General features: G+C 38.1%; 1 protein-coding gene across 2 annotated transcripts in view; it reads right to left on the bottom strand.

Annotated features, from left to right (window-relative positions):
• Nucleotides 1-20077, bottom strand: part of LOC150087065 (serine/threonine-protein kinase PLK2-like) — a 387915-nt gene that overhangs the window by 31303 nt on the left and 336535 nt on the right. For both annotated transcript variants that reach the window (XM_090372931.1, XM_090372930.1), the window contains one exon: nt 8018-8147. In XM_090372931.1, the coding sequence (XP_090229057.1) occupies nt 8018-8147 (130 nt within the window). The remainder of the gene's footprint in view (nt 1-8017; nt 8148-20077) is intronic.

The following is a 20077-nucleotide window of genomic DNA, read 5'->3' as shown; positions in this document are numbered from 1 at the left end:
AAAAATCCCCTTACACAAATTGGGCAAGTTACTGGAAATTATTGACCAGTAATATAAGTCAGATCAGATTTGAGCCAGCTGAATGATTTATATATTGCAAAATATGAGAGAAAGCATAAAGAAGCACAAATATCCTTGATCTGATACTTATCAAAGGTCCAAGCAGTGCTAAAAGCATAATACAGAAGCTGTAGAAATATCTGTAGTTAAAGGGAAAGCTTCAATTTCAGAAGGGATTGTGTAATTACAGTGAAATGAGGCATTTCTTAGGGTTACAACTATATAATGTTGGATATTAATGCATTTCAGCACAAAAATTAAGATAAAGATTTGCATTCCAGTGGAGGAAGTATCGGAAAGAATCGGAAAGCCCCGGGGGAAGATGAAGTTACTGTAGAGTTGTTAAAATTGGGAGGAAGAGACATAACACAAAAACTGGCAAGGCTCTTCACAAAGTGCATTAGAAAAGGTGTGATGCCTAAGCAGTGGAATAATGCAATCATAGTTTTGCTGCATAAGAAAGGAGATAAAATCAGAAATTGGAAATTATAGACCATTAGCTTGTTATCCCATATCTACAAGTTGTTCACAAGGGTCATTACTAACAGATTAGAAAGAATACTTGATGAGAATCAACCGAAAGAGCAAGCTGGCTTTAGGAGAGGATTCTCAACTATGGATCACCTTCACGTAATATCACAGCTAATGGAGAAAGCAAATGAATATAAAACACCATTATGCCTGGCATTTGTGGATTATGAAAAGGCATTTGACTCCATACAGCATAAGGCAATGTTTCGGGCACTGGAAAGACAAGGCATAGATACTCCATATATTATGATTTTGAAGAAAATATGAGAGTGCTACATCCTTTATTAGACTAGACAAAGACAGTAGCAAATTTAAAATCGAGAAAGGAGTTCGACAAGGAGACACAATATCTCCGAAGCTGTTTACTGCTGCCCTTGAGGAAGCTTTCAGAAGATTAGACTGGTCGCAGAAAGGAGTCAATGTGAACGGAGAGTACCTAAACCATTTACGATTTGCAGATGACATTGTGGTCATAAGCCACGATCCCAAAGAATTACTGGAAAATCTTAATCAGTTATGCACAGTTAGTAAGGATTTTGGACTAAAGATGAATATGGCTAAAACAAAAGTAATGATGAACAAGTATGCCACGGAAAGGGAAATAATGATTGAAGGAGCAGTAATTGAAAAGGTGGAGTCATATACTTATCTGGGACAAGTTATTAGCTGTAATAATGATAAATGGCTGGAAGTCAAGAGAAGAATAAATTTTGGATGGATAGCATTCAGGAAATATAGTCACATACTGAAGAGCAATATCCCAGTTTGTCTGAAACGTAAAATAATGAATCAATGTATACTCCCCACCATGACTTATGGAAGTGAAACTTGGGCACTCACCAAAAGAATGGAAGAGAAGCTAAGAACTACACAGCGAAGAATGGAATGAATTATATTGGGAATCAGACTGTTAGATAAGAAGAAAAACACATGGATTAGGCAGCAAACTCAAGTAAAGGACATTCTTATCAAAACTAAAGAACTAAAATGGTCTTGGGCAGGACACATAGCTCGAAGACATGATGACAGATGGACTAAGAAAATAACAGAATGGTACCCAAGAGGAGCTAGAAGAAAACCTGGAAGACAAAGGCAGAGATGGATAGATGAAATTCATGAGTTTTTGAGTAGTAAATGGATGGCCAGTGCTCAAAACAGAAGGAACTGGAAAGTTGCTGGAGAGGCCTTCATCCTGCAGTGGATTGAAAATGGCTGATGATGATGATGGAGGAAGTATGGAGGACCCAAACAGAACTAGCAGAATAAAACAAAGCCCAGACAGCTATATGCTCTCATAGGACAGCAATACAGATGATAAATAAGTGCATAACATTAGCAGGGGCATATGATGCCAAGGAAGCAAGCTTATATAGCATCACCAAAAAAAAACTTCCCATTTCACCCACCCATCAACTCCAAATGTCTAGTACTGCCTTTAATTTCTTTAAGCTGTCAACTTCTACGATGACAGATGGAAGTTTATTCCACAATCAACCACCCGCTGGCTAAATGCAAATTTTTGCACATCTAGTGTACAACTGTCTTTCCTCAATTTGAATTTATATCCCCTCTGGTATGTAATCTGGGCAAGAGGAAGAATCCCATCAGCATTGAGCTTGCTCAAACTATTCAAAGCATTATACACCTCGAGCAGATGATCTTGCAGGTGCCTAAGCCTCCAGACATTTCAATTTGCAGAACTTAAGTCTTTCTTTGTAAGAGCAACCCTTTGTTCCATTCACCAATCTCATTGCCCTTCTCTGTGCTCATTCAAGCAGCTCTATATCCTTGCTAAAATGTTTCCTCATGACCTGTATATAGTACTCAAGGTGTGGCCTAATCATTGCCTTATACAAGGGGATAATCACCTCCTTATCCCTTCTAGAAAAATTCCTGTATATCATTGACAAGACACCATGAGCTACTCTTGCAGACCATATACACTGCTCAGAAAATTTCATATCTGACTGCACAATTATCCCCAAGTCCTCTTCATTCTCTACTACCCTGAGTGTAGTACCACACAGTTGATACATTACTCTGGGGTTACTGCTACCCATACGCAGTACTTTACATTTGTCGAAGTTACTTCAGTTGCCACCTCTCAGCCATCTGCTCAACTTTTCTAGATCCTGTTGCAGTAGCATACTGTCATTAACAACCTTGCCAACCTTTCTATACTCTACAAACTTGGTCATTAAGCCTGATATAGCTTCATCAATATCATTAATAAATACAGAAAACAACAACAGGCCCAACGCAGACCCCTGGGGGACACCACTAATAATATTAGCCCACAAAAAACAGTGTCCATCTATTACCACACTGTCATCTCCCACTCAACCATTCCTTTATCCATAGCAGCAACTTGCCTTTAATGCCATACTGCTCTAACTTGTACAGTAATTTTTCATGTGAAACAGTATCAAAAGCTTTCCTGAAATCCATGTATATGATATCAAAATTTATTTTTTGCATTCTGTTCCTTTGTGACCTCATTGTAGTATCCAATCAAATTGGTCAGACAAGACTTCCCCTTAACAAACCCATGCCGTGTCTGAACTATAACTGCAGTCTTGTCAAAATGATCCTGTAGTACTTCTTTAACCAGTGCCTCCATTAATTTCCCCAGAACAGAAGTTAAACTAATAGGTCTGTAATTACTTGTATCACCCTTTGACCCCCCTTTGTGATTAGTCGTCAATATTTGCATGTCTCCAGTTCATGGGGACCTCCCCTAAGTCCAAGGAAGCTCTCATAATTATGGCTAAGGTCTGCTTACTTCCTTTGCTACCTCATTAATATAACTGGATAGATCCCATCCACCGCAGGTGCCTTCCTTATTAACTTTAACAATTTCTCCTCCACTTTGCTCTCAGTTATTACAAAATCATTTAGCTCCCTGCCAGAGTTTGATAAACTTCTGGCATTCCCCTCCCTGAATAACTCCTGATGTGTGAATGTAGATGCAAAATACTCATTTAGTTTGTAGCTGCGTGAGCAGGGTTCTCAACAGTCGAACCATCAAAGGGATTTGTAATAATGGCATCGATTGGATAAGTAATAAAACCACTGATGGGGATAAGACATGTGAAAGTTAAAGTACAGTGTAAGTAAGTGTGTGTTTAGGGTCAAGCGGCACCAGGGGTTTCCCCCATCTCCGTGTAGTTTACATTGTGGTGTGTTACAGTACGCTGTAAATGCCAGAGATTTAAAAGTGTGTGGGTCTTGGATCGTTTAGTGTCGTGTACCGTTGTTCTTCTGGTCGTTTAGCCGCTAAACCCCAATTGGGGCCCAGCGTTGCCCCACTTACGCCCCGTGGAGGCAGACCAGGAACCCAGTAGCTTGTATGCACTCTGGCAGGTCCTGCCACCTAATTTCCTGAGATTTCGGTGGCTAGGACCTTAAAAAAAAAAAAACACAAACACGAGGGCACTTAAGTTTATAAAAGCCATGAGGGGTTAATGTGGTTCAGTTTTCAGTTTAGAAATCGTTAATTTTGATTAGTTATGTGGGGTTTACGCTGCCGTATTAGTCAGAGTAGGGGGAAGAGACTGAAGACTGGGGAGAAAGACAGAAGTATGGGGTCGATAGGGAGGGCAACCCCAGATGGTCAATAAGGCATGCCCATGCCTCACCAGGTGAAATATGTGGGGTGGTAGGGGAGGGAGGAAACAGGAAGACCATCTCCTCCTCCCCCCTGCCAGGGATAGGAAAAAAAGGTACCAGGCAAGGGAGCTGGTAGAGATTGCCATTTGGTTACATGGCAGTGAGGCTGCATCAGTCGTAGTGTAGTCATAAGTCCGGTAGCAGAGTCACTCGTGGGATATTGTCCCGTCCAAGTTGAATGTCTTTGTTTTGGTTCTCTATCTTCATTCAGTATATTTGTCAGTTTCACTAGGTCTCATATTTGTTGGTACATAGGCAGGGTTTCTTGGTAGACAGCTAGTAGCTTCCACATAATTTTCATTCTGGGGTGTGTCCTAAAGGATGTTTTTTTTTTTTTTTGTTATCTGGCTGGTCGCCTTTCACTCCTGGTGTATGCATATAGGGTTCTCCTTCTTGAGAAGAGTTCTTGAGCGAAGTTGGTCAGGGCTCTGTATTCCCCCTCTCAATCCAATAGGTGAAACTTGCCCTCTGGGGAGGTATCTCATACTCGTGATTAGAATGCACCTGAGATCCTCGTATTGCGGACAGTCGTACATGAGGTGTTCCCAGGTTTCGATCTCTCCACATGTACAGCATGGGTCCTCTACAAGGGCGAAGTCCATTAACTTTGCGTTAAAGGGGCCATGTCCAGTTAGCAAGTATGTTGTTTGCAACCCCGGAAAGAACCAAGTAGGCGATTTTGGATAGATTTTTTCAAGTTGCGGTAAGAACTTGTGGGTGATTGCTCCTTTGGTTGTTTCTGCCCACCTGTCCTGCCACACCTGCAGCAGTTGAGACTGAAGCCGGATCTTTTCTGCCTTATGGTTGTTTGTTGGGTCTATTGTAAATTCCAAGGAAGTGGTGGTTATTCCCTTAGATAAGTAGTAGAGGAGTCCTGTTCTTGCGATTTCAAGATCAAGTGGAAGTACTGCTGCTATCACCTGAAGCGCTGGGTTACTCACCGTTCTGCAGGCGCAGGTGGTAGTGAGGAGGATGGTGCATTGAATTGCATCCAGGGTTCTCTTATTTACAACCAAGGCAGTTTTGTCATACCAGATTGCTGAAGCGTATGTAATTATCGGGAGGAAGGTTGTCTTGTAGTATAAGGCTAGGGTACGTTTTTTGAAACCCCAGTCTCGCCTTGTGACCCTAGCTACCATGGCAGAGTAGTTTCTGATCTTTTGTCTTAGGAATTTGAGATGTGGTTGGAAGGATAAGTTATTGTCTAGTATGACACCCAGGTGTTTTAGTTGACTAGCAAACTTGATAGTTGTCCCATCAATCTTAATCTGGGGTGGTCGTCTCAGTTGCAGGGTTCCTTTGAGCAGCGCCGACAATGTCTTTGTCGGTAAAATTGTTAAGAAATTCTTCTTGGCCCACTGTTGGAGTATCTGCAGGGCTTGATTAGCTAGGATTTCCAATTGGGCTCTGGAGTTTGCTTGCACTGTCAAAATCAGATCATCTGCGAAGGCCTGCACCCCCACTGCACCTAGGTCCATTCTCAAGAACTCATCAAATACCAAGTTCCAGAGGAGTGGGCCCAATACAGACCCCTGTGGACATCCTCTGTGTACTGTTCTTGCGATCTTTTTGTATGGAGTGTTTATCTCCATTTTTCTTTGTGAGAGATAGGTTTCTATGACTTTATAGAGGTTGATGGGTACTTTAGCTTTCCTGAGTCTGCCCAAGACGCTCGGCCACCAGAGTGAGTCGAACGCCCCGGCAAAATCAATCGCTATTACGAGGAAATATTTGTTGTCACATTCTTTGACTTTGTTAGTTAGGTTTCTGAGGGCTTCTGTTGTGGAGGATCCCAGTTTAAATCCAAACTGATTTCCAGCTAGGAGGCCAGCTGCTTCATAGTGTTGAAGGATTCGTTTGCGCAGTAGCCTTTCAAATAATTTGCTAACTACTGCGATGGGCCTGTAGGATTTCGGGCACTCTGATTTCTTAGTCGGACTCTTGATAAGTTTGATGTTGGCCTTTTTCCATTTTGTTGGGAATTTTCCTACCTCTAGGCATCTGTTGAACAGGGTCAATAGAAGTTGGTGTATATTCTATTACTTTAAGTATTTCAGGTTCTATCATGTCTAGGCCGGGACATTTTCTCTTTCTTATCCGGGCGGCAGGAGTACTGAGCTCCTCCCCTGCTATTCGCGGTATTTGTATTTGCGGTCGCTAATTTAATATAAAATGAAACCTAAAAAAAAAAAATGTGAATTTTAAAGCGCCGTGAATATTTTCCACCATAAAAAAAAAAAGAAAAAAAAAAACATGAGCGTGGCTAAAATTATCTTTCTCCGTCAAAACAGCGCTCAGTGGGTGGTGGGGAGAGGGGTGACAAAATCGCAAGCATGGATGTTTCTCGCTAATCCTTATTCAGTATGTGTTATGCGCTTGTTGTGGAAGGTTTCATCGTTTGCTTTTAATTTATACGCTTATAAATTGAATAAATTTATAAATTTATATGCTTACAAAAGTGATAAATCTACTGTTTTGCAGTGTAAAACAGACTGAGTGTGTTAATGGAAGAAAGTGACTTTATTGTGGACAAGTTCTTTCTAACCCGTACAAAAATATGGCTACGAATAACAAGAGAAATGTGAAAATATGAAAGAAGATGATGACATTAGCAAATAAAATTGCGTTATTAGACAAAATTTCTAATGGTGAAAGTGTCTCCTCAGTGGCAAAACATTATAAAATCAATGAGTCAACCATACGATCAATCAAAAAATCTGAAGAAAAAATCCGCCGTAGTGTCCGTGAAAACGCGCTAATTGCTTCAAAAATTTGCTCTAACTCGTGATGTTAAATTAGAAAAAATGGAAAAGGCTTTAAATCTGTGAATAGAAGATCGAACTCAAAATAAAATTCCGTTAAATTCACTCATCATTCGTGAAAAGGCAAAACTCCTTTATCAACACTTTAGCAAAAGTAGTGATAGCACTGGCGGGATAAGTTTTTTAGCTAGCAAAGACGCTGGTTTGAAAGATTTGTTTGAAATTTCTAATAAATATTACATTTAATATTAAATTGTTTCTTATTTTCATTTCGATGCCATATGCTTGCATTTCACTATGTATTGTCTATGTACATAGTCATATTATGAAGGTACATATAATACATACATAGACAAAATTTTAGACTAGTTTTTCTTATATATTTCATACTTTAGAACGGAACCCCTTTATTACTATGGGAGCCATAACTCAGTATTCGCGACATTTCTCAGGAACGTAACCCCCCGCAAATAGCGGGGGTTTACTGTACAGCAAATTCCTACTGAGTTCTACTTATATTTAGGCCTGATGTAGCCGAGTGGTCAGGGGCAAGAGTGCATAGTATGCATTCCTTGAGTGGACCGGAGTTCAAGCCCGTGACTACTAAATACGATAAATATTTATATTGATGATTTATTGTAAACTGTACTTTGTTGTTGTGCCGGAGTATAAACAGAAAATTTATATAAATACAACAAAAGAGTATATCAGATGCACTTTTACAAGGCAGAAGTAGTGAGTAGCATTCAAAGTAGCAGTGAATTGAACAGCTGCCTTGTAGGGTAGCAATCTTTACAACTGAAAGCATGTTTGAATCAGAGGAAAGTAGTGGTAAATCATAGCTGTAAAATAAACAATAAATGCTCTCTCTCTCTCTCTCTCTCTCTCTCCCGAAGTTCAATAAAACTGTAAAGGGGAAAAAATGACATTCCAGAGTTTTTCACACTATGGGAGCTATTCATCTAAAATTAACACTATCTTTTAACAATGCTTACCTCAGTTAAATTTTCTTCCATATACTGACCAAAATATTGCAGTAGTGTATATCTAGTACTGAGTTCAGGTGGGATATCACAAGTTGAATGCATTTTCATATTGCCTTCTGCAGGCCAAAATTCTATATACCTAAGTATAACAAAAACAATTTAGTTCCTTATAAGCATTTTCCAAATATAAATCATACTAAATATGGTGCATCAGGACTGGCTTTTGCAAGCAGTACTTCCCATATAACTAAGGAATTTTAAACTAACTTATCTGATAAAATTAGATATGCAAATTAAATTAATAGTTAAATAAACAGATTATTAGTAGAAAAGGCTCTCAATTTCAGATTACCTTCTCATTGCACTTACCTCTATTCTTTTCAAATATGATCCATCAACTGCCAACACTTACCATCTTAAAACTTCCCTTCTGTTCAATAATCACCAATATGAATTCTGTCAATGTCAATTATATACTTTCTGCCAATAATGATACTGACCAAAATATTTCAGAGATGCACATCTAATACTAGGCTCATTTATAGACAAATTCAATGGAAAAGTTGAGTGAAATTCAAGCAATTTGCTTAACATTACAACATTACAAATACATTTGATCATGTTTGGAATAAGGGTCTTCTAAACAGGTTTCCACCTTATGATTTGCCTTCTGCTTTTGGCAACTGGGTAAAAAGGTCTCTCCAACAAACAATGGTAGATGGCTCAGTCCTTTAACTTCATCTCATACCAGTGTTTCCCCAGGTCTTTCATCTGCTCTTTTCCATATTATATGACCTACTTTACTGACTGCAGATCCTATTTAATTTTCTAGTGATGGCATATTATATTCTACCTTCCAGTTTGAGAACCCTTTCTTGAATGAAAACTTGGTTAACTTCAATTCTGCAAATCTCTCTCAAGCTCTTGGACTGTTCAAAAGAGGATAATTGGGTTAATCAATGATCCTTCCCTTGCAAACTCTCTCCATTCTATCACAGATGTTCAATTTTTGCTGATACCTTTTCTATAGATTTTTCCATGGGCACTGTTCTTCCAAATTGGCAGCTGTAATTCCACCAGTCTTGAATGCATGCCTCAAATTAATCAATATCCAACTCCAGACCAACAAAGCCAACTTTGTCTTCCTCATTTATTCCTTAACTTCTATTCTTTGGTACAACCTTTATTTCATGTATTTCCTAAAAATTACAATTTACAGAAATTCATGTCTAATGCCACTTATTTTTCTAATAGTCTTCCAGATTTGCTGGGAAACTGATTTACTGTTGAGGAAAAACAGACTCAAGGAGGAATTTTTGCCTGCTTTTCTGATATACCTGCCCTCACTTAACAGAGAATACAATTGAACCAGTGAAAGCAGTAGCTAGAATAAATTTTAATACATAAATAGGAGCTTTCGAGATAGCATATCCCTTCTCAGCTAAAGGGATGTATGTATGTACTTAGCTGATGAAGGGATACGCTACCCCAAAAGCTCCTATTTACCGTATTTAAATTTATTCTAGCTATTGCTTTCATTGGTTCAACTGTATTCTCTGTGTTAAATTATGGAATCCAGTGACACAGGCCCATTCTCATTCATTCCTGCCCTCACTATTTGAATGAGATCAGTTGTAGTCAGGTTGTGGTGGATGATATTCCAAGTTCTATTTTGTTTTTCTTTTTTTTTGGCCTACAAGACAATCACTGTTCCAGCAGGTTTTGGATGTATTGATAGTTTCACACATTTTAGGTATGGCACTATCAGCAGCATACTTTAACTTATCTGAAAAAAAATTGACCGCATCATTGGGCCAGGGCTGTTGAACTGGCTGCAAACTGTATTGCTAGAGTTTGATAGTTTCCTTTTAGGATTTTTGTAAGGAAAATCAGGAGTTTTATCTAGTAGCTTAATTATAATTGGAAAAATGTCACTTTGGAAAAGAATTATTCCACCTTGGCATAGGGAAGAAACTTGGAGAACACTGATAGATCAAGTTGAGGTATTGGTGCCTGAAGAGAGGTGAATTTATGACCCACTATTAAGAAGAATGCAATTGTATTTTAAAAGAATATCATTGTCACCAACTATGACCCTTGTAGTTTATGTAGTTGTCTCCTCATAGAATGTGATATCTGTTAATATCTCCTGGGATACAATACAGTGAGGGCAATTGTGATAGAAGGCTGTGCAGAGAATTATATTGCCCATAGTTTGGTGATGTGTAGAAAACTATGATTACTCAACACACCTCTTGAAGCAATTGTTTTGTTGCTTCAAGAGGAGTGTTGAATAACTCTGTGGGTAAGTGAAATGTCACCCCCTCCATCTGTGGAGTTGTGCAATCCTGTTTTCTGAAAATACTACCTGTTCACCTTTGAGTGTTTTTTCTTGTAGATACATATTGGTACATACTGTGTAGTTAGGTCAGAAATGTCACCAATGTTGACTCGCTAAGTTCCACTGAGTGAATGTATCACTTTCTTGCTTGCCTTTAGTTTACTTCTGAAGGACTCTCTCAGGTAAGGACACAAGAAAACTGGCTTTGTGTCCTTATCCTCTTTAACAAACAGATCAAGTACAAGCAACCCCCCATATAACCCCGGGGGTTCACATCTGGTGAGTATGGGCTTGGCACACCCAGGGTCCTGAGCTGGATATCATCATTCTCTTTCTTGGCAATTCCCTTCTACTTTTGACTCTCTCTCAGGTTAACTTGGGACTTTTTTTTTGGCTGGTGCAGCATAAGCCTCAGGCTTCCTTGCACCATATAGCTAATAATAATAACACTACTTCTACAACATTGTTTCACTCTAACGCGATTGATAAATTGCGGCAATCCTCGTGCAACGTGATTTTGCTCTAACACTGAGAATTGCAGGAAATCTTGCATAACGCTGTATTTTTGAAATTTTGTGCTGGGAAAACCTTGCTATTATGTTAGATGTAATTTTCAACGTTTCCATTCCTTTTTGTGAAACCCTGCTGTTGACTCACTAGTCGTTATCACCTTTGTGATATTTTTCAAAAGCACATTTCCAGAGGTCACTTTCAAAAAACAATTAGCAGTTTCCAGTTTATTGGTCTTTTCTGTTAGTGTAATCAATTATAAATAGGTAGTAAACTACCTATTTATAATTGATTACACTAACAGAAAAGTTAAAGAAAAGATATAAATGGGAATTATAAACGGGTAGTTTACTACCCGTTTATATCTTCTTGCATTTGCTATAGTGCCAATAGCTAGAATTCTGTGGGTTTTCACATTATTATGGCAAAATATTTTCCCTTCCATAAAATATTCAATCATGCAAAAAACAAATATTTTTCAGAAACTCATTAATCTCACTTGAGTGTATCATGTTTGTTGAAACTTGTGCATCTGTGTTATTAATTACTTATCTTTTTTACTGTTTTAAATTTTGCAAACAAAAAAAAAGTTGACAAAAATATCAATTAGTTAGTATGTACATATTTACAGTATGTATTAATTAATTAAGCTATGTATGTAAGTGCAAATTTATTTTTATTTTGCTAACTGGAAAATATTCTTCCGATTTTCTTTATTACCAATTAACAAAGTTAAATTTGTGCTTTATATCTTTGGTCACTCACACACTAGCAAGGCATTTATGGATTTATTGGTTGATTGTTTTCTATAGCAGCATGTTAGCTAGGCAACAAGGAAAACTCTTGATCTGATTATCAGCAGTGATTATTCGTGCATCAAGAATTTACAGATAAAGGAACTACTAGATAGCAGTGATCACAGTGTACTGATGTGGGATTTAAAGTTGTTGCTACCTTCAGGGGTAACAATACAGTGAAGGGAAGGGTTTTTGCTTTCGTAAAGGCGACTACGATGGTCTCTTTTTTTGCTAGTTGTTGGCGCATAGGCTGCTGTGGCCATAATGCACCTCCCAAGGTTTTTGCAGTACTTTGATCCAAGCCCGAGGCAGGAATCGAACCCGCGATTCCTGCCTCGGGTTGGAAACTTTGGGTTGCCAGGCAGGCGCTTTACCCACCCGGCTAGCCCGGTCGGCTTCACAGTGGTCTCAGAGATTTTTTAGATTCTATACAGTGGGACCAACTGATGATGTTACCAACAGCAAAAACTAAATGGGAAGCATTCAAGGAAGTAATCTTGGAAGCTACTAGGCTTCTTTTTTTTTTTTTTTTTTTTTCAAAAAAAAAAAAATACTGCTCTAGGTTCAGGCCTAAATGGATGTCAGATGAACTAATGAGACTCGTGGCAGAGAAGAAAAATGCATGGTATGCACATACATTGTCACGCGACACGGAAGCCTAAAGTAGATACAAGCTAGTCTATAATCACGTCACAAAGGAGGTTAGACAAGCAAAGGCAGATTATGAAAAATCTTTGGCAAAGGATGCAAAGAAAAACAGCAAAGACTTCTTTACTTATATAAACTAAAAGGAAGGGAATCAGTCAGATTGGTCCACTTGATATCAATGGTTTGACTATAGATGATCATTCTCAGATAGCTGCCAAACTAAATGAGTATTCTGCATCTACATTCACACATGAGGAGTTATTCGAGGAGGAGAGGGCCATATATTTATCAAATTAACAGTGAGTTAAATGATTTTTTAATAACTGAGAGCAAAATGAAGTAGAAATTGTTGAAGTTAAACATAAGAAAAAGCACCTAAGGTGGATGGGATCTATCCATTTATATTAAAGGAGGCAGCAAAGGAAGTAAGCAAACCCTTAGCTGTAAGGGTTTGCTTACGTGGGGACTTCCCCTATCCTTGGACTTAGGGGAAGTCCCCACCAACTGGAAATGTGCAAATATCTCCAATTCGCAAAGGGGGATGAAAGGGTAATACAAGTAATTACAGACCTGTTAGTTTGACTCTGTTCCAGGGAAAATAATGGAGTCACTGGTTAAAGAAGCATTGAGAATCATTTAGACAAGACTGAAGGAGTAATTCAGATACAGCATGGGTTTGTCAAGAGGAAGTCTTGTCTGACCAATTTGATTGGATACTATGATGTGGTCACAAAGGAACTGGATGCAAAAAATAATTTTGATATCATATACTTGGATTTTAGGAAAGCTTTTCATACTGTTGCACACTGAAGACTACTGTACAAATTGGAGCAGTATGGTATTAAGGGTAAGTTGCTACAATGGATAAAAGGATGGCTGAGTGGGAGAAGACAGTAGTGGTCAATGGGTACTGCTCTACATGGACTAATGTTATTAGTGGTGCCCTCAGTGTTTGGTGTTGGCCCATTGTTTTTTGTAAATTGAGCATTACAGCTCTGGTTCATACTATCTAATTGTTTTTTTTTTTTTTTGTATAATTATAAATATTGATGAAGGTGTATATATATGAAGCCTAATGTCAGTTTGCAAATGATAAAAAGGTTGGCAGAATTGTTAATAACAGAAATGACAGTATGCTGCTGCACAGGATCTGGAAAAGCTGGGCTGAGAAGTAGCAACTGAAGTTTAACATTGAGAAATGCAAAGTACTGCATATGGGTAGCAGTAACCCCAGAGAAATGCACGAACTATGCGGTGTTACACTCATCATAGTGGGGAATGAAAGAGACCTTGGGGTAATTGTGCAGTGAGATATGAAGTTTTCTGAGCAGTGAAGACAGGCTAGGTCATGGGATCTTGTCAATGATATACAGGAATTTTGCAAGCAGGGATAAGGTGGTGATTATTCCCTTGTATAAGGCAATGGTCAGGCCACACCTTGAGTAATGTGTACAGATCTGGAAGCCTCATTTTAGGAAGGATGTAAAGTTGCTAGAACGAGTACAGAGAAGAGCAACAAGACTGGTGAAGGGAAAAAAGGGTGCTGTTATGAAGAAAGGGTTTAAATTCTGCAAATTGCAGCTTCTGGAGACTAGGCACCTGCAAAGTGATCTGAGGTGTATAAGGCCTTGAATGGATTGAGTAGGCTTAATACTGAGGGGATTCTTCCTCTTGCTCAGATTACAAACCTGAGGGGGCATAGATTCAAACTGAGGAAAGACTGTTGTAGAATAGATATGCTGAAGTTTGCCTTTAGCAAGTGGGTAGTTGATTGCTAGAACAAACTTCCATCTTCTGTTATTGAATGGATCAGTGAAATGGAAAGGTTTTTTTTTTTTTTTTGACTGATGCTATATAAGCTTGCTTTCTTGTATCATATGCCTCTACTAAAGCTAATACAACTTGATACATAAAAAATGGGCTGAACCAGTGAATAGATTGAAATTTATTGAACGACTTATAGAAGAGATGAAAGAGAAATGACAGCTAACTTAGGAGATCTTGTTATGGTTGGTAGTAATTGTCTTTCAAGTTTTTATTTCAAAAGAGACCTCAAATTAAAAAATGGCTTATTTATTTATTTTATTTATTTTTTTTTTTTGTTATCATGACATAACAATTGAAAGAATGTTGAAAGAATATTTTCAGAAACTCATATCATTAAAAATTGTAACTGGCCACATGTATAGAGTTTAAATTATATATGCAAAAAATCTATAATCATTTTAGAGATTTCATAATTTATAATTTCAAAACTGGAAATTATTTTGTTGGAGTAATTTTAACACATTAAAGTATGTGTTTAGAATGCTGCATCATTATGTCAATGTTTGTTGATCAGACAGACAAAACTATCTGAATACTATTACATAAATTTAACAAATTTATTATGCAGATTTTTACTGAACAAAATATGAATTTCAATGAAATATGATTACAGGCCTTTCACTCCTGATTTATTTTTTTTTTGCAATACTGCTCAATTATTCAAATATTAATGTAATTATATTAAAAAGATTACCTAAAAATGGTTGTTTTCACTGTGTGTGTGTTTAATTTCACAAAGGCTGCTAATGCCACATTGTGCCTGGTTCTATTTAGTACTGCAGTTGAAATTTTAAAATCTGTTAAATAATCATATCCACTTCAAGAACAAAAAAAATTCACCTAGATTTGCATTATCTCCAATCAGATGAGATAATGTGAAAATTGTGTCTCAATCATTAATATAATGGTTACAATTTAGTAGAATATGCTTCATAAGTATAGTCTGACAATACGTACAAATAAACAGATCTTTCCCCATGAGCAGATAAATATGGGTTAGATGCATGTGCCCGATATGCATCCTAGCCAGAAACACCTCCTCTTGCCTATTTGATCTGATGCTTGATGCCCACAACTGAGGTTCCTGTTTGAATTACAGCAGCTTATTACCACCCTGGGCCTGCCAGATCTGCAACCATTATTCTTCACTCACATTTTTTATGACTGTTTTGTAGTCTGTGTATGGCACTTGATAGTCAGGAGAGCATGCAATGGTCAGATGTTTAGCTGCTTGATCTGCATGGTGTTCATTTCCTTTGATGCCTACATGACCTGCTTTCCAACATAAAGTGACTGATTGGTTAGCAGCAGGTAACACAATTATCTGTGATCTGATTTGCTTCAAGACAGAGTGGATTGGCTTGGATGAATTTTGTAATGCTGTTAGTGCACTCAAAGAGTCGGAATAGATCATTGTTTGTTTACAATGATCTATTCTGCAAGACAGATCCTTTAGGTGATCTAGAGCTATCTTTATTGCAAAAAGTTTGGCAGAAAGTACTAGAGGCATGTAATGCAAGAAAGCAAGCATATGAGCTTATGCAGCATCAGCCAAAAAAAAAAAAAATTCACACAACCATTCCCTCTAAAAGTTTGTCCAGTTCCTCCTTGAATTTATTTAAGCTATCAACTTCCACAACAACAGATGGAAGTTTGTTCCAGCAATTAACCACCTGCCGGCTAAAGGCAAATTTCCACACATCTATTCTACAACTGTCCTTCCTCAATTTGAATTTATGCCCGCTTAGGTACATAATGAGCAAGTGGAAGAACTCCATCAGAATTCAGTGGGCTCAACCCATTCAGGGCCTTATACACCTCAATCAGATCACTTTGCAGGTGCCTAGTCTCCAGCCACTGCAATTTGCAGAACTTAAGCCTCTCTTGGTAAAAGGATTCCTTCATTCCCCTCACCAATCTTGTTGCCCTTCTCTGTACACACTCAAGTAAATCTACATCCTTCCTAAAATGAGGCCTCCAGACCTGTACACAGTACTCAAGGCATGACCTAACCATTAGCTTATACAAAGGGATAATCACCTCCTTTTCCCTGCATATACACTGAATGGACACTGCATTCCTTCGGAAGGGACACAGAACTAGAAAAGACAGTAGAAACTGCCACTGCACCTACTGTTGCACTTGTTTTTGAGCCAATAATATATAAGGAAAACACTGAGAATTTTTAGCTACATGTGCAGCATGGAGTTTCCTGATGGTGAGATCTGCTACTTGTTTTTTCCCCAATGTTGGAAAGATAGATCAGACTGGTATATAACTAGACCATGGAGGTCCATAAGTGTTTGTTTCCTGAAAGATTATCTATAGGCAAGTTCCAGCATTCTGTTAACAGTAGCAGCCTTATTCCAATTGGCTTGTTTTCATTAAATGTTTTGTCATAAAAGGCAGTCCACTGGGGCTCGAATAAGTATTGCCAGGTAGGACGAAAGGAAAGACTATTTTTTCTGCATAGTTGAGTAGCAACATTTTCCTCCAAAGATGGAATGGAGCTTCATGTGCCGCTATATATATATATATAGACTATGTACAGGGGATGTTCTGAATGCTCCTAAAGTAATCCTTAGAGCACTGTGATGGATAGTGTCTAGCCAAAGCAATGCACTTTTCCTAGCCAAGTCACAGATTGGAGCTCCGTAATCCAAGCAAGATATAATTAAAACCCAATAACTGAAGCAGAGTACCCCCACATTGATATCAGTCAGCACCCCACATTGACGAAGATATTTAATTTTTTTAAGCAGATGGTTCTCAGATATGTGATGTGCTGTATGAAGTTTAATTTATTGTCCAGGATTGGATGAAGAAATCTGATACTATTGGAAAGAGGTATGGCAAAATTAAGTTGTAATTCTGGCTGGGGGAGGATCTTACACTTTTTATAGGTGATTATAAAAATGGGTATTTAACATTCAGAAGTTGGATTTTCTTCCAAATTAATCTAGTATCAGTATTTTTTGTGATAGTGGAAGTGAACTGAACCTTGTTTGGCTTTACTACTTCTTTGCCTTTCTTTAGCATTGAGTTTCTTATCATTTATTAGGCTAAATAGTAGTGGAATGCTTGCAGAAAATATTCCAAGCTTTATTTTTTTCCTTTTTTGCTCTATTACATTCTTAATTCCACCAGCAGTTTTTGTGCTTGCGTGGACGACTGGAAATAGCTTTATCAGCTGCTGCTAGTATCTGTTTTGTGATATGGTCAGCAGCTTCATCTATTGATTGATTGATTCTGAATGAAGTGTTTATCTAAAGTGGTACTTGAGGAAAATGTTATCCAGTTTGCATTTGAGAATTTCCATCTTCTACAAATTTCTGGATAATTGGAGATAGTTTGAAATTTGCAAGTAATTGGGAGATGATCACTATTATGTGGATTTTCCAATACTGCCCAATGTATTGGGCAGTATTGGAAAATATATTGGAATATTGGAAAATACTTGGGTACAGAACAGGGGAGCAGCTAGATCTATGGCAGAAGTATTTCCTGTGGGAAAATGCACATAGGTATGTGCATTTTTTATCCATATGTAGACTTCCCCAAAAAGGGTGGTATCCATTAAGTCACCCATAAAACAAATAGGAGGTGGTATCTTAGCAAGGAGATCATCAGTCTCTGGGTGTAAATGTTTGATTCGGTGGAAGATAAATAGAAACAAGTGATAAAATTATTCCAAGTTCTATGTATACAGCAACAACTTCTAAATTAGTTTGTAAGGGGATTTGCCTAGATGGAGTACTAATGAATACTAAAACTGCTACACCTCCACGCAATGCAGTTGCTGCATTCCTGTCATGTCTGTACGAAGTATATTTTTTTTTATTGAGGGTGTCACTTGTGGAGTTAAAAAAAAAAAAAAAAAAACACTTCCTATAAGCAAATACCTGTAGGAATTAAGATCCCGTATTAGCTCATAGAGCTCATCTTATTTTTGTACACAGTCCAACATTTCCATTGTAAAATGCACTGCATTATTTAGTATTAGTGGTAGGATGATCTAGTTGCTTTTTAGAGACAGTAGTTTTACAGCAATCTTTTTTTTGAAAAGGTAGGATGTCCAGTGTCCATATCTTCTTCAACATAAAATTTCTCTAATATAGGTTCTTCTTGTGTTGTTTCATCTATGTCCATTACTGCAGTAATAGTTTGGTTCTTAGGAGAGGATTCAGCTTTTGCCACCCTGGTCTCACTTTGGGACTTGAAGCCACTAATTGAGGGGATGGAAATGGGAGGGAGTATTACATGTTTGATCTTTGTTTTGCTTCACAGATCTTTATTATTTTGCTTTATGTCGCAGTCTTTGGAGTATGCCAGATGGTTTTCCTTGTAATTTGGACACTGTGGGGTTGGTGCCTTACATTCTGTTTGTGTAAGAGTTTTACACCCACAGTGTGCACATGTGGGGTCTCCATGGCATGCTGTCTGGGAATGGCTGAATTTCTGGTATTTAAAACATCTTAGGGTTTGGTTTGGTTTATATGGCCGGATGCGACAGTTTAAATATCCTGACTTGACTGAAGCTGGTAGGTTTGGAGAACTGAAATTTAAAATTATACTCCAGGTAGGGACTAAACTGCCATCTTTTTGGATCATGATCCTCTTTGCCTGAGTGACTTTTTGTTCTTTAAGTTCCTGGACTATTTCATCTTCAGGAACGTTAAATAGGTCCCATTTAGTGATCACTCCCTTTGAAGAATTGAGGGTGACGTGGTGTGATTTGAACTGGGATTCCACTCAAGGATGTCAGACGTAATAATAGTTCAGAGTGTCGAGAATTGGTGGAATCTATTAATAAATCTCCGGATTGGAGACGTTTCACCATTTTTGGTGAACCTGTGGCATGTTCGAGGCATCTCTGAATAATAAAGAGGGAGAGCTTGTCCACAGGTTGCATTGACAGAGAATGTATTATCGGAAATGCTGATAATTCCTGTCTGCCAGTGTTTCTTCATTCTCTTTGAGGGAGAGAAGTCATGGTCGGTGTCGTGAGTGTCATTTCATTGAGCTCTTTGGCTCTAAACATGGAAAATCACCTGTTTCCATCTTTCCCGCCACGTGGAGGTAGGAGCGGTACCACCAGTGACCAAGCGGTTGTTAAAGTAAGTAGAGGGTTAGTAATGGATATGTAGAATAAAAAAAGAAAGGTGGATTTCCTTTCTAAGTTCTTACTTTTGACCTTTAAAGTACAGAACCACTTAAAGTAAACAAAAGAACATGTCACGCTAGAAAAGAAAAAAAAACTATCACTTTGGGAGAGCACTATATATTTGCAGGAAGAAAATCACTTGTCACTATCTATCGCTTGGCACTCAGGACCATCCTGTAGGTAAATTTAAGAGTAATCAAATTGTACTGGTCAAGAAACTTTTCTATTATTTGTCCACATTCTGATTTTCCCATAACAGATGGACTATTGAGGTTCCCTAGGATGAAGTAGGGTTGAAGAAGTTGTGCCACTAGTTCTTCTAGGTCGTTTTAACTTATATTTTGATTGGGGGCAAGTATAGCAAAACTATAGTTAAGTCAAAATTAATGATGACTATTACTGCAACTGTCTCAAGGTTTGCTTTTAATGGGAGTAGTTTTGGGAAGGTATTTGGGTGTTGATTATCAACACTACACCTCCAAGTTCTAGACTGTTCAGGTTGTTTACAACACTAGCTTGCTGATGAATTGTATAGTTTAGAAGAGAAACAGTGAGGCAGCTGCTCCTCTGCAGACCATCTGCAAGTGCCCAAACTTGTGGCAATTGCAGCAGCATAAAGGTTTTGGAATATATGCTTTAACACGGCAATTAAGATAACCTGCTTTGATCACTGTTAGTGGTTTAGGGTTATCAAAAGAAAGTATTATGTTCTGAGTAGGATCTAGTATGCAGTCTTTTTTTGTCATTCTTCTTACATTGATTACTCCTTGATCTTGTAGTTC

This window comes from Mastigoproctus giganteus, chromosome 4 (assembly GCF_048544385.1).
Source record: "Mastigoproctus giganteus isolate SK-2022 chromosome 4, ASM4854438v1, whole genome shotgun sequence".
NCBI classification, from domain to species: domain Eukaryota; kingdom Metazoa; phylum Arthropoda; class Arachnida; order Uropygi; family Thelyphonidae; genus Mastigoproctus; species Mastigoproctus giganteus.
Note: the sequence above shows the minus strand (reverse complement) of the source record. Positions and strands in the feature narration are given on the sequence as shown.